At 49.1% G+C, this 26,028-nt stretch overlaps 1 protein-coding gene across 2 annotated transcripts in view; it reads left to right on the top strand.

Annotated features, from left to right (window-relative positions):
* Positions 1 to 26,028, top strand: part of LOC120395884 — a 58,522-nt gene that overhangs the window by 28,502 nt on the left and 3,992 nt on the right. For both annotated transcript variants that reach the window (XM_039520645.1, XM_039520646.1), the window contains exons 15-21: positions 4,300 to 4,349; positions 5,702 to 5,823; positions 6,577 to 6,697; positions 10,063 to 10,096; positions 11,087 to 11,173; positions 11,610 to 11,707; positions 19,111 to 19,222. In XM_039520645.1, the coding sequence (XP_039376579.1) occupies positions 4,300 to 4,349; positions 5,702 to 5,823; positions 6,577 to 6,697; positions 10,063 to 10,096; positions 11,087 to 11,173; positions 11,610 to 11,707; positions 19,111 to 19,222 (624 nt within the window). The remainder of the gene's footprint in view (positions 1 to 4,299; positions 4,350 to 5,701; positions 5,824 to 6,576; positions 6,698 to 10,062; positions 10,097 to 11,086; positions 11,174 to 11,609; positions 11,708 to 19,110; positions 19,223 to 26,028) is intronic.

Here is a 26,028-nt window from a genome sequence, read left to right on the forward strand (position 1 = left end):
CGAGTGGACAGCTACTACGCTGACGAGCGTGACTCGGATGTGCCTGCCGGGGTCTTCCAAGAAGCCCGGCATCCAGACCAGGGACCTCATCAGTGGGGCTTTTGGACGCCTTGGGCATACCACCAGGCCCAAGGTGCTCCTTTGCCTCCCGCTCATGCTGCGTCGTCGGAGCACCGAGCGCCTGAGGCCACAGTTAGTCATCCTCCTCCACCCGAGGTGGATGACCCGCTGGCCCATCCTTCAAATTCCCTGGTGCAGCTCGAACAGGAACTGGTTCAGGACCAAGAGGTCATGCAGGACCCGCTCGTCCCAGGCATCTCATCCTCTTCCTCTCCAGATGAGGCAGTGGCAGGGACCTCCTCCTCGGGTCCACCACCGATAGACCTAAGGGCCCATCAGGACCTCCTCAGGAGGGTTGCACTAAATATGAACCTGCAAGTAGAGGAGGTCCCGGAGGTGGAAGACCCGGTTGTCAGCATTTTTTCCGCAGACACTCCCACCAGAGTGACACTGCCATTTATCAAAACAATCCAGGCTAACGCTGACACACTATGGCAGTCCCCCGCCTCCATCCCCCCTACGGTGAAGGGTGTTGAGCGTAAATACATGATACCTCTCGGGGGTACGAATACCTATACGTTCACCTTCCTCCCTCCTCCTTGGTTGTCCAATCGGTCAACGAGAGGGAGCGCCACGGCCAACAAGTGCTAGCCCCAAAGTCTAAAGAGGCTAGGCGAATGGACCTGCTCGGTCGGAAGGTATACTCCGCAGGCACCCTACAACTCCAGGTAGCAAACCAGCAGACACTGCTGAGCCGGTACAGTCATAACACCTGGACGGAGCTCGGCAGATTTCAAGAGCTACTCCCACAGGACTCACGCCAAGAATTTGCTGCTTTTCTGGAGGAAGGGAAGAAGGTGGCCCGAACCTCCCTTCAGGCCTCCTTAGATACAGCCGATTTGGCAGCCAGAACTCTGGCCTCAGGTATCACCATGAGGCGCATCTCCTGGCTGCAGGTCTCCAACCTCCCGCCGGAGTTACAGTATACGATCCAGGACTTGCCCTTTGATGGGAAAGGTCTCTGCTCAGAGAAGATGGACCCCAGGCTCCAAAGTTTAAAGGACAATAGGGTCATCATGCGCACGTTGGGCATGCATACTCCCGTGACCCAACGAAGACCTTTCTGCCCCCAACCTTACCGTCCATACTTCGTGCCTAGGCACAGATAAGACTTTTCTAGGCGATGCGGTCGAGGTGGGCGTAGGCACCAGTCCGGATCCCAGACGGGCCAAAACATGGTCCCTCCAAACCTCAGGGGGGTCCAAAGTCTACCTTTTGAAGGTTCGCCTGAGGACGGCGTACCAGTTTCTGGACAGGATCCTTTTCCTCCCTTTTCCTCCTGCCTTTCCTACTTCCTTCCGGCGTGGTCCCAACTGACCTCAGACATCTGGGTGCTACGCACCGTGAAACAAGGATACCATCTCTAATTTGTTTCAACCCCGCCTCTTCAGGGACCCCTCTCATGAGCAATTCCTCTTACAAGAGGTGCAGACACTCCTCTCCATTGGAGCAATAGAGGAGGTACCAAAAGAGGAAAGGGACAAGGGGTTTTACTCACTTTACTTCCTGATCCCCAAGTCAAAAGGGGGCCTCAGGCCTATCCTAGACCTGCGAGGCCTCAACAAGTTCATGACAAAGTTGAAGTTCTGCATGGTCTCCCGGGGACCATTATCCTGTCCTTGGATCCTGGAGACTGGTATGCTGCCCTCGATATGAAGGACGCGTACTTTCACATCGCCATTTTTCCTCTGCACAGGCGATATCTTCATTTTGTAGCCAGCCATCGACATTGGGAATCACCTAACTGGAATGGATATGAGCAAGCACTCGTATCTCGTATCTGGACGACTGGCTCATCAGGGGGACCTCTGAGGCGCAAGTCGAGCAACACATAGGCATTGTCAGGGACCTATTTACATGTCTAGGCCTGATGATCAATACTGAAAAGTCCACTCTGGTCCCCACTCAACGGCTAGACTTCATAGGAGCTACCCTGGACTCCACTCTAGCCAAGGCCTACCTGCCTCAGTCTCGATTCCAGGCGATGGCAGCAATCATACGAGGTCTGCGGAACTTCCCCACGACCTCGGTTCGTATCTGTCTCAGCCTTCTAGGTCACATGGCAGCCCGCACTTATGTGATCAAATACGCCAGGCTCCGCCTTCGCCCCCTCCAAACGTGGCTGAATTCAGTGTATCGTCCGGGCAGGGACCCATTGGACACAATACTCACCATTCCACCGAGCGCACTACACTCCCTGGACTGGTGGTTAACCTCATCCCAAGTGTGTGCAGGGCTACCGTTTCATCCGCACCAACCCTCACTATCCCTGACGACAGATGCGTCGTCCCTCGGATGGGGAGCTCACCTCTAGTGTAACAAGTTAGCTAAATGCATGCACAGTTTCCTTGAAAGTCATTACCATGAATAAAGTCACAGAAAAGACGGTTACTCACCTTTGTAACTGTTGTTCTTCGAGATGTGTTCCTCATATCCATTCCAAACCCACCCTCCTTCCCCACTGTCGGAGTAACCGGCAAGAAGGAACTGAGGGGTGGATGGGTCGGCTGGGGTATATATCCGGTGCCATAGTTGTGCCACTCCAGGGGGCGCCCAGCCGACCCACCAAGTGTTGCTAGGGTAAAAGTCTTCCGACGAACGTGCACGCAGCGCGCGCACACCTAACTGGAATGGATATGAGCAACACATCTCGAAGAACAACAGTTACAAAGGTGAGTAACCATCTTTTCTGTGACTTTATTCATGGTAATGACTTTCAAGGAAACTGTGCATGCATTTAGCTAACTTGTTACACTAGAGGTGAAATATTACAGTGGTATTGCCTGTGGTCTGCAGACCAAGTTAAATTAATTATACGTCAATACAGAACCAATACAGGTCGTCTGGAAAAATACTTTCAAGGCTGGTAGTAGAGATCAGCAAAAATATCCATAACAAAGGCCCAGATTGCACCTTTAACCGTAGACCAGCTTGCATTTGGTGAAGAGCCATGCTGCACTACCAAGAATTCCATGCAGAATTATGCCCCAAAGAAGCACAATGCTTCCTAGAGGTCCAGGGTGAGCAAAGGAAGAACATCCATTCCACTAACCTCTAGGAGGATGGCTCATATTTTATCTCTGACTAACCAGCAAGTACATGACCCCACCTTCACCCACACCCCTTTATGGTTTCTAGCACCTCAGGGGGTGCTATTGGATAATTGTCCTTGTGCTCTGAGCGCAGACACTACAGTTATGGCTGGTCCCTTGCCCACTATTTTGCTCCCACTCTTGTGCACTCATACAAGATGTCGGACATATTGGTCCAACATATATTTTTTTATTCAGATTTTCCTGGTTTTGAGTCCATTAAACATTTGCAAATTTGGAGTAATTTTATAACAGTTTTAAAACAATTCTGAGACAATATTACTTTTTTTGCATTTCAAGCTGGGTTGGCTGGCTGTGATTGGTCATACTCATAGACTTTAAGGCCAGAAGGGACCATCATGATCACCTAGTCTGACTTCCTGCACATTGCAGACCACAGACCCTCATTCACCCACTCCTGTAATAGACTCCTAACCTCTGGTTGAGTTACTGAAGTCCTCAAATAATGATTTAAATACTTCAAGTTACACTAGCTTAAACCTGCAAGTGACCCCATGCCCCATGCTGCAGAGAGAGGCAAAAAAACCCAGAGTCATATTGTATTGGTTTTGCTTCACTGAGTGGATGAGTTCACCTTTTGTAGTGAGAAGGCTTAGCAGAAACCATTATGACTTGCTTTCTCAGGTGGAGATAGTATTTTTTATGCTTTTTCTGAGATACAGGGAGATACAATAACTGCTGGAATGAGCAGCAAGGAGTGCTACAGGAATTTAACAGATCATTGGCACTTCTACTCAAGAAGATACCACCAGGTGCGGGGGGGTGGAGAGGTGGATTGCATAGGGACATAGGGCTGTGTGGGCTGAAGTCTTTCAGGTGAGTCAACTCTGGAATGTGCTGATTCACCACATCCCTGGATAGTCTTCACTGCTGGTGCTGATATGGAGTCCTCACTGCAACTTAACACTTTCTTTCCTTGGTTGAATCCCCTTTGGAGGGCAGTAGTGGTAATAGCAACCTCTTCTGGCTCAGGGAGGTGTACTTTGCATATATTTGCACCAACAGGGTGAATCAAGTCCTAACACTTTGTTGGTAGCTTCACTATTTGATTTTTTTTTCATGCCAGACAGTCCTAATATTGGAGTGGGGACACTGATCTACAGGAAAGAAGACATTGTAAGTACATTATATGCAACCCAAGAACTATTAATATTAGTCTGGATACAGTTTGAAAATGATGAGGAAAACCCCTCAGTCTCATGGTCAAGTATTCATTTTTGATACAAACATTAATCTATTATAGCTGATTGTCACATTAAACTTTTGCTTGTAGGATTTTTGTGCAATGTATTGTGATGCATAGAAATATTTAAAAGACCTCAAGTTTGCCATCGATATGCATTGCATTTCTGTGGGATTTCCTCAGTATTATTTATATAAGTGAGCAAGTTAATTCTACTGACATAAATAACGATTCTTAAAAACTCTCCTACACCACCCGTCCCCATGCAAGTCAAAATCTGAAAGGATTTTTAAAGGTGATGAAACTTGCACAAGGAGCAAATTAATCACACGATCATATTTCCACTTGATTATTTTTAACAGAGTATAAAATAATCAAACATTCAGATAGAATATAAGGAGGCTAATAAAACGTGCAGCTGCAGTCTTCCATAGGCCTTAGAATTTATTGTCTTAGTATACCCATAGCCCTACTGATATTTCACACAATTACACATGCTGAAATGTAACATGGTGTAGCTGACTGAGGATGGGACTAGGACTAAGGAATGCACTTTGAGGTCCATTACCAAGAAGTCAGTGGAGGCACAACACTGTGAGATAAGAATCAGGTCCTCTGTGTCTGCGTCTCCATGTGAAGAATGCAGATAAAAATACTTCCTGACCTACTTCCCAGGAATGTTATGATGATTAATTATTTAATATTTACACAGTGCTTGGAATGTGCAAAGCCCCCTCAATTTGATATATATTATTACTAATCAGCTAACTTCCCTGCATTCCAGTCCTGCTACACTCATGCAATCTCTACAGCATAAATACTTGCAAAATGAATAAATAATTCCACCTCAGCTGGGCAAACAATGCAGTCTTGCTCAAATTTTTAAATTATTCACTTCATGGACCACAATCTTTTTTGCATTTGTCTTCATGACTAATCAGATTTTACTGAGGTGTCTGTTCATGGAAAGCAAACTTCAAATTTGCATGAACAAGATTTCATGGAAATTGAAAGAAAAATTGTCCTAAAAACAGGATTTGTTGTTAGGAACTATAACCCTAACTGGGACTTCAGATAGATTTAGTATTCATGATTCAAAAACCAAACATTTTGCAAGATGGAAACCTACATGCTCAAAGAATAACAACGAGCTGATCAAAGAGCACAACAATACAACAATTCCTATGGAAGTCAATGACAATCTTTGGGAGTTGGATTGGGCCTAAATGCATCAGAGTCCTGGGAAAGTATTCTTTTTGTTTATTTTTGCCTGGTGTTGTTATAGGTCGCTGTTGGCTACAATGGATTTCCAAAAGGGACAGCGAATAGTCTGTTTGCACAGAAGGATGATGGTAGTTGTGACCAGCATGCAATCATCTGTGCAGAAGCTAATGCAATTATTCTAAGGTAGGAGTGTGAGGAATAGTGGCATGAAAAGGGAAGGAGGTGGTGGCAGAGGGTGTGTCTGTGGGAGGTGGAGAGTGTGGAGGAAGGGGTAGAATGGGGGCAAATTTCACCAGAGGTGAGGAGGAGGATGCAGATGTGGAACCTAAATTTTGTGCGGGTGGGAGGAGGGAGGAGATAGGGGTGAGAAGGGGAAGAGGAGTAGATAGACCTGATGAGAACTGTAGAGATGTGAGAGTAACAAGGGAGAGGAAATGGAGACCATGGGGAAAGGGGGAGGGAGGATGATGCTGGATGCTATGATGTAGAAGAGGGGTGTGGTGAGAGCCATGGATGAATGGTGGATGGACACGATTACAAAAAGGTACGCTAGAGTATGTTACCTCACCCTACTAGAGAGAGGGAGGAAGGCTGCTGGGCTAGGACACTGGGAGGATCTGGGTGGTGGTGGGTGGAGTGGGGGTGTGAGGACAGGAGTATTATCTCTACAGTGCTGGGAGCACACAGCTGAAAGGAGGGCCATGCAGACTCCTCCTTGGATAGAGTCTATGCAACCTCATTCCATCACTTTCCATGGCAATGAGTCCACAGTATATCCTGAATCTTAGCCATGGGGCTGAGGTTTCTTACTAGTCTCCTTTGGTCTGTGGCAGAGGAAGAGAAGGAAGAAGAACTCGCTTTAGATACACTAACAGAAATAACTTCAACCAACAAAGAGCTAATTTATAAAAATGACAGTGTTTTTGTCTTTTACAGAACTGAGGATGATCTGAGTGACACTGAATTAATCACCACATGTGAGCCCTGTAGTGTCTGTGAAAACCTAATTAAAGCAATGAAGATAAAGAAAATCATTTGGCCTAATCGAGATGGAAAAGTAGGTGGCAGAAAGTTAACAGCAAAAAGCCATGTGTCACAGTTACAGGACTAACTGCAACTCTGCCCCTTCTCTGAGTGCACAGATCTTGTGACTACCTCTCTTCGGGTGGAATCACATGATTTTCTCACTCTCAAATGGCCCTAGGCTGCAGTACCCTGTTTACCAAACATATTTACCCAGCAGGTCCTAGTGGGTTTAATATCTGCTGTTCTTCCCTTTGGAAGCCTATGACCTTCTGGTTACAGTGACTTTTGTAAAAAAGAGTATTGTTTATTTAACTAAAGCACAAAGCAGTTAAGAGAAAAGGATCTTAAAATAACCAAGGGGCCCTTGATAGGTCTAGCTTGCCCCAGACAGCCCTGGTTCACCTTAGCTCTCGCTCCCCCCGAGAGCAAATCCTATTGTCCTCTTGTGTTTGCAGGCTCGCCTGAAACTAGTGGATAAGTATTCGGCACGGCTCAGCTGTGCCTCTGCTGCTGTTACCTGTGCAGCTATGACTACACAGCTATTTAAATTTGAACTTGCTCACTGAGAGCAAGTGCTAGGATGTGTATACAAGCAGGGGAATCACACCCCTAGCTCATAGCGTAGACGTAGTCCCAGTCAACCATTGGTTCCCTGACCCCCTCCCCTCTTGGTAATCCATCTTTTGACTCATTTCCTTTAGAAATCTCCTCCAACTCCTCCTACTTTTACAGTGGCATTAAGAGAGGCATTTATCAGCCTTCTTGATAGAGTGTATTATGGCAATTTTCACAAGCTCTGTACGGTACTCCAGAGAATATTGTGCCCTATAGATAAGCCCCTTCATTTTCCATTTAAACCAATTTTTACCGAAAAATTTCTGGGTTTTACTAAAAGTATTATTCAGTTTTTTTCTGATTTTTCACCCTACTTCTGTATCATTCAAATACATACAAAATAATTTGTTTTATTAGGAAAATACAATATATGGCATGAGATATATGTATTACAATAATACATTAGTATGTGTGTATATGCCAAGCTGCCTGTTGAAGTAAGGCTATGTATTAGTATAGAACAGTGTTTCCCAAACTTGAGATGCCGCTTGTTCAGGGAAAGCCCCTGGCGGGCATGGCCGGTTTGCTTACCTGCCCCTCCAGGCCAATGGGGGCTGCCTGGAGCGGCGAACCACAGCCAGTGGGAGCTGCAATCGGCCAAACCTGCGGACGCGGCAGGTAAACAAACTGGCCTGGCCCTCCAGGGGCTTTCCCTGAACAAGTGGCGTCCAAAGTTTGGGAAACACTGGTATAGAAGATGCACACAATAAACAAACAGGTGCACATGCAAGCTCAGAAATGCGTGTGCATCTGAATGTACTGATGAAGCTCACACCCACCACATACACATTTCAAGCTATTAGCAGATAATGGTTTAAAGATTTGACACATGAAAATGGGAAGAAAATGCAAATCGGTATCGGAATACATTTCAGAACACAAGGAAGTATTTTAAAGTTTAAAAAAAAACAAAAACAGAGAAAAGAATGAAGTTGAGTGGATGCGCTGCAAATGGTGTGGCCCAATTATTAAATGTAATATTTATAGGCTAATAGTTCTAAGTCTACAACTGTCAATTGTTTATTCAAATGAAAAGTTTTATTTGGGGATTACAGAGACATTGTTTTCTTAAACTCAGAGGTGGCATTGTGTTTTGAGTTCTGTTTTAGTTCTGCAGCAAACCACATTGATGAACGAAATTCAAAGCATTAATCTATTGAATACCTTTCCCCCCGTCTTTTTGTCCACCAAAATAAACCCTGATATTTACCCAGAAAAATTATTAATAATTTTTGCACTGATTTTCATCTGTTTTTGTGGTAATAAACTGATAAATTCCTGGGAATTAATTAAATTAAATTAAATTAAATTAAATTAAATTAAAACTGCAAATGAAGGGCCCTACCTACAGAATACATGACATTAGAAATTTCCAGTGGTGATACCTAGCAGAATGCCTGGCAGATCTCTCCTCTTACAAGATGGGAAAATTCAAACACGGGCTGCCTGCACATATGTGGAAAGTTTTATTTTAATATTTAATCAAAGGCACCAGTGCATTTATTTGCATATGTAATCATAGTGCATTAAGGACCTGATCCTGCAATATTGAGGTTAGTGATAGTTTTACCATTGATTTCAGTGATTACAGGACCAGGTGCTATGATATCCATTTCATGGTGTAATGGAGCTAGCCAAAGACATTAAGTTCAAACAAAAGCTTTATAACTGAAATTACCCAGGCACAAAAATCTGGAACTTCCATGATACAGAATGTGATTTTCCCCTGCACACCCTCTCCATGGCCAGCCACCTTGCATGATAAAACCATGGAGGTTTTGCTGTATTTTAGAGTTTTCTGCTTTGGAAGGGGGCAGGGTTTGGCCTTGTATATGCATCCGTGGCTCAATTGCAGCTGCTGTGGGAAACATAACTGAATTTTCTGACCTTGGTGCTTGTTAAATATGTATCAGCTATGATGTTCCATTAACAGTGTTTAATTTCATATTTGATAGAGTGAATTAGGACTGTGATTTGGAATCACAAGTCTCAATCTTGCAGAGATTTAACTCCGTAGGACTATGTTCACAAATCGTTCCATGACTGGGGCTAGAGGGCCTGGTTCTGCAGTTACTTCCTATATACGGATATTCCTATAGTATAATTATTAAAGTAGAATGAGGACTTCTTTTTTCTGAAGATAATACAGCTCACTGAACTAAGATCTTTTTTTAATGACTGTATAAATGATTCTGTAGAGTCATTTCAGCACAAGAATTAATGTAGGCAGCTCTCTAGCCTGGTTAGAGTTTGAAATAAAACTATTTGACATTCAACAACTCATCATAGTTACTATTATGCCCCACTATGAAATGAATCCAGAAGATTATTTTAAAAATTCCCTTCAGTACAACAAGCTACTAAATCAGGGATCAGCAACGTTTGGCACGTGGCTCCCCAGGGTAAGCCCCCTGCCAGGCCGGGCCGGTTTGTTTACCTGCTGCATCCACAGGTTTGGCCAATTGCGGCTCCCACTGGCCGTGGTTCGCCACTCCAGGCCAATGGGGGCTGCGGGAAGCAGCGGCCAACACATCCCTCGGCCCACGCCGCTTCCCACAGCCCCCATTGGTCTGGGAGGGCGAACTGCGGCCAGTGGGAGCCGCAATCGGCCGAACCTGTGGAAGCAGCAGGTGGTAAAACCAGCCTGGCCCACCAGGGTGCTTACCATGGCGATCCGCATGCCAAAGGTTGCCGATCCCTTACTAAATAGTCCCACTTTTCATTAGAAAAGTGAAATGTTCAATATTTTCCATTCACTTATTCTCTTTTTTTTTCTTCTAGAAGCAACCAGAACATGCAACTAAAGATCCAACAGGTAGGCAACTATATAAAATATGAGCTTATATTAAATGCATGAAAATACTGTCTTAGGCCCTGATCGGCAAATGCATAACTTTACATATGCAAAGACCCATTTTGTTTAAAGAGACTTGTCACATATGTAAAGTTAGTCCTGTGCATAAATGTTCACAGCAGAGTTGCCTTTTCAATTCAGCCTTTTATTCTCTTTTTGTGAGAGAGGGACAGTCCTTTTATCTAGCATCAGTACATGAGCCCTATCAAAGTTATTTAGGAGACTTTCTATTTTTGTATACTATTGTTTCTTTCCCAAATTATATCCCATCCTGTTGCCCCGCCAATGAACTCTCCCCTGAGAAGTTAGTTGGTGCAAACTTATATGATCAAAAAAAGTAAAGAGAAGCCTGAGAATCAAAACAGTTTAATCTTTCTGTAGACACATGAGCTCACAAAGTAAACAACTTGAACTCCTGCTCCTCCTCATTTCAGATGCACATTAACTTCTGTCTTACTTGTTATAGTCTGACTTTTACTTACTGTGATTTATTGACATACATTTGCTTAATCATGAAAGCAATGATACATAAAATAGTCAAGTTAATGTAGAAACACCAAGTCATGTAGAATGATGAAGTAATTTATTCCTTTAATAAATATGCAACTCCTGTTAACATTAGTAGGTTATGCATAATATTAATGAGAACTGCTCATATACATCAAGAGAAATGACTGATTTGCAAAAATTGTGCAACTGTTTCTGCAGCATTTTGTAGAACTGCTATGTTTTTCAGTGCTATCTTGATACACATTTGTATTATTTTATTGTATTTCCATATGTTTGTAAAAACGGTACCAATGTAAGGAATTATTTGGAGTAAAAGTATTGAACTCTTGAGGTGGATGGACTCCATGGCTTTGGAGACTGACACTAAACTGCCTTCTGAGTGCATATTGCCTAAACATACTAATACTTTAAATTTTCCCCCACATGGAATCCCACATTCAGAAGAAGAAAATAATCCAAGCACTGAATCCTTTCAGGTAAAAAGCAGCATCAAAAAACACTGTGGTGAAAAGTTGTTAGCACTCCAAGGTGAGTTTTCTGGCTTTTTAATACTTTTTCTGAGATCTGCTGAAGACTGTAATGACTTTAAGGTTTAATTCAGCAGGAAGTTTGATTAGTGTTTTTAGCCTTTCCTACACTGGCATTAGTTTAATCCAATTTTAAATGCAATTTGAAAGTGTATGTTAGTCTAATCACTTTCAAAATCAGTTTAGTGTATCCACACTAGTCCTTTAGGAATTATCAGGTATGTTAAATCATGTTAAGACAAAACTGTGCTCAAGAACCCACTGTCCATCAAAAAGGCCTTAGCATGGTTCTGAAAAATTGTTGCAACTCATATTTCCCAGACTTACAAATTACTTACATAAGAATGTACTTTTCTTTTAAGGAGGAGAGGGAGTTGTGTTTCTGTTTAGTTCTAAGTTTCATCAGGCAGTATTTATAGTTGTAGTTTTACTTACAGCTGATCGAGAGAAATGTAATAGAAAGGTCTCAGGAGAGAAGGAAGGAAAGACAATGGAAATACAGTCACCAGCAGATGAGGGACATGCTTCTGGTCAGGTAAACACATTTAAAAAAAAATAAAATAAACCGGATAAAACCAGAAAAATATGCCTACATAATGCTTTAAATATTTAGATTAGAATGGTTAAGATAGTAAGCAATTTGGGCAAGGAACCATCCTTTAATTTTGTATTTGCATTTGTACAGTGCCCAGTAGCTCTTGGGTGCTACTATAATACAAATAATAATAATTAATAATATGGTAAAGATAAAAACTCACTAAATTGGCCTGTGAGTGATGAATAAAATTATGAATGCCAACATTTTTAATTGGTTGGGGATTATCCCATTGACTTTAATTGTAGTTGACATTTTGAGAAGTATGCTGGTCTGATTGTCTAGTCTTTTCTGAGACTGACAAATTTATCATAATTTCGTTGCCTACTGTAACTGAGATTGCTGGCCCCTTTAATAGCAGGCACTGCTGGGCTGCCTACTAACAGAGCTTGGCCTTTCAAAACTAAGGATTCTGGGAGATGTAGTTCTCACAGATGCTTGGTAATTGTGGGCAGAACTTCAGTGCATGGTGGGAGAAAAAGCAGGCCCTTTAAAAGGCAACCTTTCCTTAAAGTGACTGGAGAAAGGAGGGGAGCATGTACTTGCTGGGGAAAGTTCTCTGGAAAGACCAGGCCTTGTGTGGGGCTGACAACTTATAGAACTGGGTAGGCACTGAGCCCAGGAGGGTCTGTGGAAAATGTTCATGAAGATGCAGCAACCCTGAGGAGGAGTAAGTTTCTCAGACCCTGAAGAGACAAGACATCAAACGACCCAGGAAGAGGTAGAGTAAAAGAAGGAAAAGACCTGCCACAATACAATACTGGTGTATGCTGGAGGTGCAGGTTTGCCATTAATTTTTTCTAGGTGCCCAGTCCAGAGCTTCCAGTGAGGATGGGAGGAAGCCCCACTTCAACCTCTGGATGGGGCTTGCCATCCCCGAAGGGCCAAAAATCACAAGTTGGGACCTAAAAAATTAATCACGCAATTGGCTTAAAAATCATATGTTTTTTAAATAGGTGCTTTCTGTTTGACTTCTGATTTTTGAGCCTTTGTTTCATGTTTTCAAGCTTTTCTCCACAGCTGGAAGGGCTAGAAACTTACCTTTCTGTTTAAATGAAAGCTGAGAGTCTCATTTAATCACACAACTCTAGGAGCTGGGGCTTTACGAAAAATACCAAATATCCTGAGACTTGTGATAAAATCCTGAGGCAGGGCAAAGGAACTACTTTGTTTTGTGCTTGGCCTGCTTTTGTTTGTCCTGGAAGTGAGGACTTTATAGTTTGGCCAGAATCCAAACTAATGTAGCAGAAAGGAAACTGAGGACTGGGGGGCAAATTGAGGAAGTGATGCTAGGGCCATAAAGAACCTGTTATAGCTAGCTAGAGGTATAATGAAGTCCATAATGTAGAATTCGACTCATTCATTTTCTTTATGTATATCCAGTTATGGTGGCTTATAGTCATGTGTCATGCGACTCTTATTAGAAATAATTGCAAGATTACTGTAAAATTTCTTATAACTACTGTTCCAGTGGTTAATTGTATTATCTTTGTGATTACCAATAACTGGGGCAGAAAATAGCCCCAAATTTGAGAGATTCCTTTCTAAGTTTTGAAGTGGCAATATCAATAATTCAGAGCCAATCATTCACATGACAAATTTTCTGTCCACAAATTTTCTGTGAGCAGTCTGATTTTCTTGAATGTCTTCATTATTTGAAATTCTTTACTTAATTGTTGGAGTGAATCATTCTTGAGCTATAGATTGTTCACTGACTGTTCACTGTGAAAATTTCATATCTGAAATTCAAGTGGTGTTGATTAGTTCTGAGGGAGTATGTACGTCACATGCTAAATTTCTGTTCCACGACTGGAGGAACATAACTCCTGGAGTCAGGTTCTTCATTGAGTGGTGTCCCTGTGGCTGCTCCATTTCAGGTGGCAGTGCATCCCAGCATTGTTGATCGGAGATTTTGCTAGCAGTGTCTGGCCGGGGCGCACGTGCTCAGGACCTGTCTTGTGGCAGCGCTGACGCCTCTTCTGGCATGTGCATGTACTGACCCCTTAGTTCCTTCTCAACCGTCCTTGGCTTGAGATGGAATCTGTTAGCTGATTTTAGTTAGATTTTAGAGATTTAGGATAGTACTTATAGTGTTAATAGTTAGTTTAAGCTTGGATTTAAGTAGTTGTTTTTAATAGTGTAGTGTAAAAAATTTTTTTTATTTTTTACATTTCTTTTTCTTTGTCCTCAAAACTTTGAAGAGGGATGAAAACAAAAATGCCTGGATCACCAGATTTTAAAAAGTGTGCAAGGATGCCATGCCGGTCTCAGATGGACATTCACTCTGTGTCCACTGCCTGTGGGAGCTGCACATCCCTCAAAAGTGCGCTCACTGTTGCAACCCAAAGGCAAGGGCAAGGAGAAATAGGGATCTCCACCTAAAATGCATCCTAATGGAGAAAACGTTGACCTCCACAACAGAATCCACAAGTGGCTCCCCTGGGGCCGTGTCACTGGATAGAGCTAGTGTCTTGCCCTCAGAGAAATCAAGGAAGAGAGCCTCATCATCTCCAAGCTGAGAACCATTTAAAAAGAAACAGTCTCTGGCAAGATCCATGTCCTCGATGTTGAGCTTCTCTAGAGAGAGCAACTTCAATACACCAGAAACCTCCAGCACCATCCGCCAAGGGACATCTGCTGGCAAAGTTAAAGAGTTGAGCAGCAGGCACCATTCAGCCTTCTCCTCCTACTCCACAGCACCCTCTACCTCAGCGAAAAGAATGGCACCACAACCGATGCTGCAAACCACGGCGCCCCCTCCGACACCGATGATAGCAGGACAGAGCATAGAACAACCTAATCAAGACACCATAGTGCCGAGAAAGGCCACACAGAAGCAATCGGCACCAAAAGCAGTGGCACTGCAAATGGTAGCACCAATGTCTGCCGAACAAACCTCAAATTGCATCTGCACTGACTCTCCTCTACTTGGCACTGTGGATTCTCCAGTACCCTACGGCACCAGACCAACCCCACTCTCCCATCGCACCACCATTTCCAAGCGATCAAGAAGAGGAAGCTGTCTTCTTTTCTGGCCATTCTTCTCCAACAGCGACCAAATACAAAAGAAAATCAGACCCAAATAAGGGTCTACCACCATGGCTGGCTAACCCATGGATATGCCCACCCATGCCATTCCAGCTACAATTGCCACCCATGGGCAGCTTTTAGGGTGCAATTCTAACGGCCTACATCCATGCACAGAAAAACCATAAAATCAGCATCGACTTCAGTACCTGAACCCTCTGAAGCCACAAAGGAAGGGGAAGAAGAAAGAGTTGACACATCAGAACATGGTGAACCTCTAGAACACAACTCCTCATCCCCTCCGGATGAAACAGTTATACCCACAACTACAACGGCCCCGATGACTTCAAACATCTCTAGGAGCTCTTCAGGCGAGGGCACAGAGCCAGAACATCCCTCTATAGGAAGTACAAGAGACACAACACTAACTCCTGAAAATACTCCATACATCAACTTCCTCCAGGATTTCCATCCCCATCAATGATGCCCCCCTGAAGCCAGCAGACATAATGTGGCAAACACCGATCTCCATTCCACCAGCCAACAAGCGCACAGATAAGAAATACCACGTGCCAAATAAAGGGATGGAATTCCTATTTGTGCACCCACCACCAAACTCCTTAGTGGTGGATGCAGTAAATCAAAGAAACAAACAACGTGAATCCGCTCCTCAAAACAAAGAATGGAAGAGACTGGATCTTCTAGGCCAAAAAGTGTACACATCAGCCACACAGCAATTCCTCACTGCAAATTACACTGCATTACTGGCAAAGTATGATCATGACAATTATAACAAATTCACAGAATTCACCCAGAATATACCTGAGGGGAAAAGAGAACAATTCCGGGCCATTGTGAACAAAGGCCAGCTTATTTCCAGGACAGCACTACAGGCTGCCTTCGACGCGGCAGACAGCAGCTCACATGACGGCAACAGCCATTGTAATGTCAGGGCATCATGGCTGCATTCATCAGGAATCCCCAGAGAACTGCAACACAAAGTGAAAGATTTGCCCTTTGACAGTCACAGACTATTTTAAGCCAAAATCGATGAAATTCTCCAGTCCATGAAAGATTCCAGGGTGACCCTCAGAACATTAGGGCTATACATAACATCAAACAGGCGGTAACGTTATCAGCCATATAACAGAAACAGGGACGATACGTCTCAGCGACAGCAGAGACCATATGAATCAAGGGGACAAAGAAATAGGCCACAAAGATACCGACAGAATCAACCCCAGAACTCAGCGTCTCAACCACCACCAAACAAACCACAATTTTGAAGTATTGGTCGAGGGTCTGCATGATCTCCCCATAACACCAGCGTCAGCGGACAACACACAAATATTTGAGCACTGACTGAGGCCATTTTACACTAACTGGACTATGATCACATCTGATCAGTGGGTTTTAGAACTAATTCTAACAGGCTATACCATCCCTTTTACATCTATACCAACTACCCACCCTCCTTCCCTGATCCTTTTCAGGGACCCTTCTCTCGAGCATCTATTGAGACAAGAGGTGCATCACTTTCTGCAAATAGGCGCAGTGGAACTAGTCCTAATACAACACAGAGGGAAGGGATTTTATTCCCATTACTTTCTGACTCAAAAGAAAAATTGAGGGGAAGTGGAGACCCATCCTAGACCTAAGAAAACTCAACAAATTCATCAGTGCCCACAGATTCAAAATGGTCACCCTGAACTGGATCATCCCTATGCTGGAAGAAGGGGACTGGTTTGCAGCCCTCGACCTACAAGATACATACTTTCACATTACAATCCACCCGGCTCACAGACGCTTCCTAAAGTTCACAGTAGGACAAGAACATTTCCAATACAGAGTGCTACCATTTGGCCTATCGACAGCACCGACAGTATTCACTAAAACACTGGTGGTAGTGACAGTGCACCTGCACAGATAAAGGATACTCATATTCCCTCACTTAGACAACTGCCTAATCAAGGGCTCCACAAAGACAGAAACAGAAAGAGGTGTTCAATTAACCATCTCCCTCTTCCACTACCTGGGGCTACAAATCAATGAAGAGAAATCCACCCTCACTCCAGTATAACAACTGGAATTCATAGGTGCTCGCCTGGACTCACTCCCTTCCAGAGCCCCACTTTACCATCATGACCTCCTTTATATTGGTGGTCTCGCACAGCTCATGGGTGCATGCATGCAACTGCTTACAACTATTGGAACACATGGCGGTCACCATACCAGGCTACAAAGATGGCTAAATACAATCTACATATCATGAAGGCACAGCCTAAACAAGAGAATCACATACACCGCAGAGGTGATTCAATCACTGCACTGGTGGACAAACCCATCAAATGTGTGCTCTGGCATACCTTTCCAACAGGAAACACCATTGGTTCAAATCACAACAGATGCCTCCCTCATTGGATGGGGGGCCCACCTGAAACAATATATTTCCCTGGGCAAATGGTCATCAATAGAGACGCACCCTAGTGAAAATATACTTATGAGTTTAAGATTTGTTTTCCTCAAATAACCTCTTAAGCTACGCTGTTTCCATGAATGAATATCCCCGCTTGTGAGCTTGTTTAGTAATGTAGTTATGGAAAGCAGACACACAAGGGGTGCAAGCTCAACCAAAACACATAATTTGTTTACTTAAGTGAACATTCATGGACATTTCTTGGGGTATTTCCATCTCTTTAGATTTATGTACATTGATCATTGTCCTTGTATCTGAGCTGCTCATCTCCATTACTCATAGTGTGGGAACAATTTGTGTACATAGTCATAGCCTCTCTAACTGCTACAGGCCTCTGATAACAAGGTCAACATCATTGAAAAATACTTAACCATTGATAAAAGGTCCTAAGGGACAAGATTCTTAGGGCTTGTCTACACAGTGCAGCAATGCACACCACAAGAGTGTGATAGCTAAAGTACACTAATGTGCACTAATTGGTCTGCATAGATCCTGCTAGTGCACACTAAAAGTTCCCTAGTGTTGTTCAAACACTACTATGTTAAAGTGCGCTAGGGAAATTCTAGTGCACATCAGGATGGTCTGTGTGGACCAATTAGTGTGCAATACATTAGTGAACTTTAGAAATCACACCCTTGTAGAGCACATTTCTGCACCATGGAGACTTGCTGTAGTCTGGCTGTAGAGGTGACAAATGCTGATGGCCATGCTTAATAATAGTTCTGACTACTTCCACTCCTGTAAGGAGTATTTTGAGAGATTTCTCCTTGTGTAACTTTTTAAAAATTAAATTAATAACACAGCAGACCATTGACTGTGAAACAGCAAAGACTAAGGTTATTTTCCATTTCTTCAGCAGTTCTAAAACATTAAGGTCAAATTATATCCACTCCAGGATGGTGCATGTGGGGGCGATGGAGGCACTTCTTGCTAGTGCAGTTGACAGTGTTAGTTTCCCAGAAAGGTGATGGTATGGGGCCAGGGCTTCACACTGGCCAGCAGAGCTAGTGTGGTATGGATGGAAAAATATACTACACTGTTTGAAAGTGTGCTGGAGCTGCTGATGCATTGTGAGCTACACCAGAGGACGTGGGGAATTTATCTTCAGGTGCCAACTGGAGCATGGATCCTCCTATCTTCACCTAATGCAGGGGTTCTCAACCTTTTTTCTCTGAGTCTCCCCTAACATGCTATAAAAATGCCACAGCCCACCACTGCCACAACTGTTTTTCTGCATATAAAAGCCAGGGCCAGCATTAGGTGGTAACAAGTAGGTCAATTGCCTCGGGCCCTTACACCCTTACATAGGGGCCCGCAAAGCTAAGTTGCTCAGGCTTTGGCTTCAGCCTCGGGTGGCGGAGCCCTGGGCTCCAGCCCTGTATGGCAGGGCTTTGGCTTTCTGCCCTGGGCCCCAGTGAGTCTAATGTTGGCCCTGCTTGGCAGCCCACCTAAAACCTGCTCGCGGCCCTCTAGGGGGCCGCGGACCCCTGGTTGAGAACTACTGCCCTAATGTACAAGCAGTGGTTTAAAACTGTGGGATAGTTGCAAGATTTTTTTTATTAGACTCAAGTACCATATAACAGCTTGAAATGTTTAATATTTAATTAACTTCCAGTTCTTCAACTACATTTTGTCTAATATATGCAGACCATATGTCCTCCGACCCCTATTTAACAGAAAATTTTGTAATTACTGTTCCCATTGGTATTTCTGTTCAGATAGTTTGTATTTATTATACTCTGCACTGTATATAACTAATCACAAAACTTTATATTTATTTGTATTTTATTTTTACATTTTATTTATTTATTTATTTATATATATTACATTTCTATTTTAGCAGGCCATTTTAAATTCATCAGAAGCGTCTGCATCCCACAGAGATGGCATAGTGAAAGAAGACAGTGAAAAAACAAATCCTTTATTGACTGAGACTGTGGACAAGCCAAAAGGTACATAGCATAGACCAATGAACTAATATTTCTGTTTTATCTGAGGGGTTCAAATTGGGAATCCTGTACTTTCTCAATTGACAAGCAGGAAAATCTAAATTGTAATTTGGCACTGTGACGGACCCAAACCAGTAGGGTACAGGAGTGTGGTCCTATTAGTATCCAGGAAGTGGGCGGGCAAAGCCCGCCCACTGCTAAAGGACCTCACCCCAGCCTAAGGGGAGGATCCACAGGTCTTGGATACTAACTAATTACGTGGGACAACCAATAAAAAAAAACAGGATCGGGAGTGAGGTTACAGGAGTGTGGTCCTATTAGTATCCAGGAAGTGGGCGGGCGAAGCCCGCCCACTACTAAAGGACCTCCCCCCAGCCTAAGGAGAGGATCCACAGGTCCGGGACACCAACTAAGTACGTGGGACAACTAATGAAAAAAAACAGGAGCGGGAGTGAGGTCACAGGGCTAAACGAAGGGAACCAGATGGGGACACCGAGCAGAGAACCCCGGACAACGCCCACTGCTCCTCGAAGGCGTCAATGGAGCCAGTGGACGCCGCCCAGAGGAACTCCGCCCGGATGCGTGAACGGACGGAGGAGCGGAAATAGGCCCCACAGTCGCAGGAAATCCCATCGGCCAACCTCCACTCCCTGGTTTTATAGATGGCCAGTTTGGCCAGGACTAAGAGGAGGTTGACAAGGAGATCCCGCGACTTCGTGGGGCCACGGATAGGGAGTGCATAGACAAACAGGTGAGGGGAAAAGTGCAACCAAAAACGCAATAGGAGATCCAAGAGGAGCCGGAACAGGGGCTGCAACCTGGCGCACTCTAAATAAACATGCGCCAGGGTCTCCTTCATGCCGCAAAAGGGGCAGGTGTTGGGGACAGGGGTAAACCGCGCCAAGTACACGCCCGTGCTCACGGCCCCGTGAAGGAGCCGCCAACTGACATCCCCGGCGGGCCTCGGGACTAGGGCAGAATACAGGCTGGCCCACCGGGGCTCCTCACCCTCGAGAGGTGGCAGGAGGTCCCGCCATTTCGTATCGGGGCGGGACGCGAGGGTGAGGTAGTGAAGCGTGTGGAGCACGAGCGTGTACAGATGTTTCCTTGGCGCGGTCTGGAACAAAACCGGCTGCAGATCGGGCAGCCGGCTTGCAGTGAATGGGCGCGGGGGGTGTGTGGGGCCACGGGGCAGGGGCCCGATAAAAAGATCCACAGGGCCCGGGGTGGAAGGTGGGCGGGGCGTGCCCTCTCGCAGGACCCGGTCGAGGTAAACCCGAGCAGCGGGCAGTAAAGCGGCCTTCACCTCCTGAAGTACGCGAGGCTGGAGAGCCCCATGCGCTGAGCGGCGTCAGGATCCAGCCAGTCTCCCGGTCGTAGTCCAGGAGGTCTCCGACCCTGGTGACTCCTGCCAAGACCAGCCTCTGGCGCACCGCGGGGGACTCCGCCACCTGCACACGGAGCTGGGGGTTGTGTAGCAGGGGCTCCGCGAGGAGATCGACCCCCACGGTGGCCGCCACGGACCTGGTCGTTGAAAAGAGCTTCCAGGTCCGGAGGAGGTCTTGGTAGAAGACCGGCAGCCCAGAGAGGTCTCGCGGAAGACCTCTCGGATGGAGAGAAAAGAGCTGCCGGTCGTATCGGAGCCCTCGGAAGCGGCGGAGGAAGGTGTGTGCCAATACGCTCCACGCCGGACTACCCACACCGTACAGGAGCCTCTGCAGGGCCTGGAGGCGGAAGACGTGGACCTGAGTGCGCAGGCACTTCAGGCCCTGCCCCCCCTCCTCCAGGGGCAGGTGGAGGACCCCTGCAGAGACCCAGTGCGTTCCTGGCCAGAAGAACTCCAGAACCGCCGTCCGGAGGTTGGCCAGGAAATCCGGGGCCGGGACCAGGGTGTTGAGCCGGTACCAGAGCATGGACAGGACTAATTGATTCAGCACCAGCGCCCTCCCCCGAAGAGAGAGGCACCGGAGTAGTCCTGTCCATTTCCGGAGCTGCGCCCTCACCCCGCCCTCTAAACCATGCCAGTTCTCCGGCGGAGACGGATGCGTGGCAGAAAGGTAAACGCCGAGATAGAGCAGTGGACCCGCGCTCCACCGGATGGCCTGAAGCGCGGGTGGGAGGGAGCTCGCCTGCCACCCGTCCCCTACCACCAGGCCAGAGCTCTTGACCCAGTTGACCCGGGCAGAGGAGGCCGCCGAATAAATGGCCTGGCAAGCCTCCACCCGCGCCAAGTCACCCGGGTCCTGGACCACGAGGAGCACATCGCCGGGCGACGCCGACAGGACCAGCCGCAGCCCGCCCCGGAGCACCAACCCCGTCAACCTCCGACGGAGGAGACAGAGGAAGGGCTCGATCGCCAGAGCGTACAGCTGACCCGAGAGGGGACACCCCTGCCGTACTCCGCCCGAAGCTGACCGGCTCGGTCAGGGTCCAGTTGAGCCTGACCAGACACTCCGGAAGCGTACAGCACCTGGAGAAACCCCCACACGGGGGTCCGAAGCCTATCGCTTGCAGAGTGCCCAGGAGATACCCGTGATCCACCCTGTCGAACGCCTTCTCCTGATCCAGGGACAGGAGGGCGAACGACAGACCATCCCTACACCCTAATTCCAGAAGGTCCCGGACCAGATACAAGTTATCAAAGATCGTGCGGCCGGACGGTGTAGGTCTGGTCCGGTGGACCACGCCCGCCAGCACGGACCCTAGCCGAATCGAAATGGCCTTCGCAACGATTTTATAGTCCGTGCTGAGGAGCGAGATGGGACGCCAATTCCGTAAATCGCGGAGGTCCCCCTCTTCGGCAATAAGCACGGCTCGCCTGCACGAAAGAGGGAGGACCCCGCTCCGCAAAGACTCGGCCCAGACGGTGACTAGGTCTGGGCCGAGGACGTCCCAGAACACGCGGTAGAACTCCACGGTCAGCCCGTCCATGCCCGGAGATTTATTGGTGGGCATGCGACGGAGGGCTTCTGAGAACTCGGCCAGAGTGAGAGGCAGCTCTAGCCGGTCCCGGTCACCCGCGCTGACCGTCGGGAGTCCGTCCCAGAGCACTTTGCAAGCGTTAGGATCGGTCGGATCCGGGGAGAAAAGAGCCGCGTAGAAGGCCCTGGCCCTCCCGCAGATCTCCGCCGGATCCGTGAGGGGGGTGCCGTCCTCCGCCAGGAGGCAGGTGACGTGCTTTTTGGCCCCCCTCCTTTTCTCCAGGGCGTAGAAGAAGCGGGAGCCGCGATCCATCTCCCGAAGGAGGCGGATGCGGGATCGAACAAAGGCACCCCGGGCTCGATGATCCTCGAGGGCCCGGAGCTCCTCCCGCTTCTCCCGGCACGCTCCGCAGAGGGATGGATCCTCGGGGCTGGCGGCCAGACGCCTCTCCAGCTTCAAAACCTCCCGTTCCAACTGCTCTATCGCCGCATCCCTCCGTCGGCTGGCGCCCCGGGTGTAGTCGCGGCAGAAGAGCCGGGCACGCACCTTCCCCAGGTCCCACCATCGCCGCGCCGAGGGAAAGGCGCGCCTCTGCCCTCGCCAGGCCAGCCAGAACTCCCGGAAGGACGCCACGAAGCCCACGTCCTCCAGCAAACTATTATTAAAATGCCAGTAGGCCGGCCCCGGCCTCTCCGCGCAGAGAGAGGCCGTCACGGTGGCAAGGTGGTGATCAGAAAAGGGGGCCGGCCGAACGCTGGAGGAGTGGGCTCGTGAAAGGTGGAAACGTGACAGATAAATGCGGTCCAGCCGGGAGTGGCGCGACCGATGGGCCTCCACCCGGACGAAGGTGAAAGTCGAGACGTCGTCCGGGTGGTGGTCGCGCCAGACGTCCACCAGGGAGTGGCGTTCGACGATCTCCCGGAGGACGTCCGCTGCGGCCGGGCACTGCTCGGTCCCCGAGCGGTCCTGCTCGAGGGTGGTGTTAAAGTCCCGCCCAGGACCAGGCACTCACGAGGATCCAGGAGCCGAGGAAGGCGGACGCCTGCCGATAAAAACGCAACCTCTCCGGGCCCGATGTCGGGCATAGGCGTTGACAAGATTAACCACAAGCCCGCCATGCGGACCGGAGGTGCAGCAGGCGGCCCGGCACCGCCTCGGCGACCCCAGCACCTCGGGCCGTAGGTCGGGGGAGAACAGGGTCGCCACTCCCGCCGAGCGAACCGAGAGGTGGCTAAAGTCGACCCTGTCCCCCCACTCCAGCCGCCAGCTAGCTTCAGCGGCCGGATCTGTATGGGTCTCCTGCAGGAAAACCACAGAGTACCCCCCGACCCGAAGGAAGGAGAGCACCTGGCTCCTGCGGAGACCCATCCTACAGCCCCGGGCGTTCAAAGTGGCAAAGATGATCGCCGCCATGAGGAGTGCTGGGGGATCTGGCGCTGGCAGACACGCCCACGGCCTCCGTCGGGCCGCACAGCAATCCTTGACCAAACCCGTGGGTGAGGAGAGAGTCACGGAAGAGGCAGACCCGCTGGTAGGTCGCGGCGGCCTGCTTCCCGGTCCTTACCCTCCCTGAGGGCCTTTGCGGCCCGGAGGATTAGATGGAAATCCCCACCGCTGGAGCGAGTTGGACTTTGTTACGGAGCCACGGACGTCCTCAAGGAACGCCCGCAGCTCCTCCTCAGCGCATGGGGCGGGTAACGGACCGATGACCGTCCCCAGCGGGCCCCCGCCACAGCCCGTGGCCCACCAAGGCGGGCAGGCAGGGGCAGACCTCGACGTGGCGTCCGATGGGCCGACGCCACGCTCCCCAGTTCAACAGGGGCGGCGGAAGGAGAGCAGCAGCCCCTGATGGGTCAGAGCAGGGAAAAACAACTAAGGCCGCACCCTGGGAGTATCCCGAGGCGGCAATGGCATCACGGGAGGTGGAGGGGACAAGAGTAGGGCAAGGGTCGGTTGGCCCACACCCAAGAGGACACCCCTGGGAATCGGGTCCGGCAGCGGGCATCGGCCGGCGCCTCTATGGGCTCGGCGGCCGTCAGCGGGGTGCCACCCGCAGCCGGGATGATGGAGGATCCCAGGGGACCCTCAGAGGCAGGAGCAGAAGCGGCAGTCAGGGGAGGGGAAACCGGGGACAGGGGGACCGAGGTGAGGGCACTCAGATCGAGGCCCGCTAGTAAAGGGTCGTCCTCCCCCTGCGTAACCGGGGTCAGACCCAGGGCCTCGATCTCCTCGTAGATGGAGGGGAGATCGCCGTCCGCCACCCCGGGGTCCTCCCCGCCAACACCCGAAGCGACGTCCACCCGCGGAGGCTGCGGATGGCAAGCGGGCAAGGGGGCTCTCGAGGGCTTCCTCAGGAAGGGACCCTGGAGGAGGGGCAGCGCCACCGTCCGGTGCTGCCACGCGCCCAGCCGGCACCACAAAACGGGCGTCGTCGGGGGGCAAGGCGGAAGGCTCGTCATCAGAGACCCCCTTCCTGCTCTTCCGGGGGGCCTCCGAATCCGAAAGATGTAATGGGACCGGAGCCTTCCGCTTGCCCCGCTTCCCCTGCACTAAGGACCAGCCCTCCATGGCATCATCCAGGGGCTGGCTAACAGGGGTCAGGTCTGGAGGCAAGGGCAGCGGCTTAGGGACTCGGGGAGGCAACGGAGGGGCAACAGGAACGAGGGAGGAGTCACCCTGGGGCGGGCCCTCTCCCACGCTCGGCGTTATCTCCGCCGCACCCTCCTCCACAGCGGAGGACTGAGAAGGAGGAGGGGCAGCTTCAGGTGCTGGGCAGCTAGGGGCACTGGCGGTGACGGGGCCGGCGCCATACCGGGGCTCGGGGGTCCCGGACGCTCCTCCGTGCCGGGCCAAGGGGCAGTCCTCCGACGTGCCCCATCGCCCGGCAGAGGTAGCACCGGCCTCCCCGTTGAATAATGCACCCGGTAGCGGGCTCCTGGTAGGGGACCACAAGGCGCCTCTCCGTCACGTGCCGCCGGCGGCAGTTGAAGCTGTACTTGCCGGCGGAACGAGAGGACGTGACGGAGGGCGGGGTCCTTACAGCCCAACGGGAGAGGGCTGATGACAGAAATAGGGTGCCCCAGGGCAGAAAGGGCGGGCAGCAGGGCGGCATTGGGCAGGAAGGGAGGGACGGAGGTCAGGACCAAGCGGACCCCCAGGTCTTCCAAGGGCTCCAGGGGCACAAACACGCCCCCCACTGCCAAACCCGCCTCTACCGCTTCCTGGGCGGCGGCCTCCGACGCCAGGAAGAAGACCACCTTCCCGTACATTTTGGAGGCCGCCACAATGGCCGTGGGCCCCACTACCCTCGCCAACGCCCTCACATAGGTTTCGACGTGGGGCGAGGCAGGCACCAGGAGGCAACGGACGCCGTGCTTCCTAGTCAAGGTGGGAAAGGGGCCCCGGCCGCTAGAGATGGTAGTGGAAGCGGCAGGCGGAGGAATAGCGGCAGGCGGGGGGGCCGCCGCCACCTGGGCATATGCCCTGGGGGCCGGGGGAGGGACACCTGCGGAGCTGGTAGAGGGAACAACGGGGAGGGATGCCGCGGCCGGTACCGGGACCATGGCAGCGGGGGTAGTCCCCGCCATGGAGGGCCTGGTCTTTATAGCTGGGCCCTTACCCTTCTTCCCACCCCGACCTTTCCGACCGGCTGGGGCTCCTCCGAATCGGAAGGGGCGAAGGACGTGGCAGCAGCGGACGTCTCGATACTCGCAGCCGGGGCAGTGGCAGGTAAACCGGCAGCGGCGGTCAAGGTAGAGGCTTGGGGATTGGACACGGGGGTTTCGGGAGGAGGGGCGGTGGGAGCATCGCGAGGTCTCCCGCAGTCCCCGCCATAACGAGGCGGGAAGGGGACAAACAGCGAGGGGAGGAGGGAAAGGAGGCGACCA

This window comes from Mauremys reevesii, linkage group 1 (genome assembly GCF_016161935.1).
Source record: "Mauremys reevesii isolate NIE-2019 linkage group 1, ASM1616193v1, whole genome shotgun sequence".
In the NCBI taxonomy this organism is placed as follows: domain Eukaryota; kingdom Metazoa; phylum Chordata; order Testudines; family Geoemydidae; genus Mauremys; species Mauremys reevesii.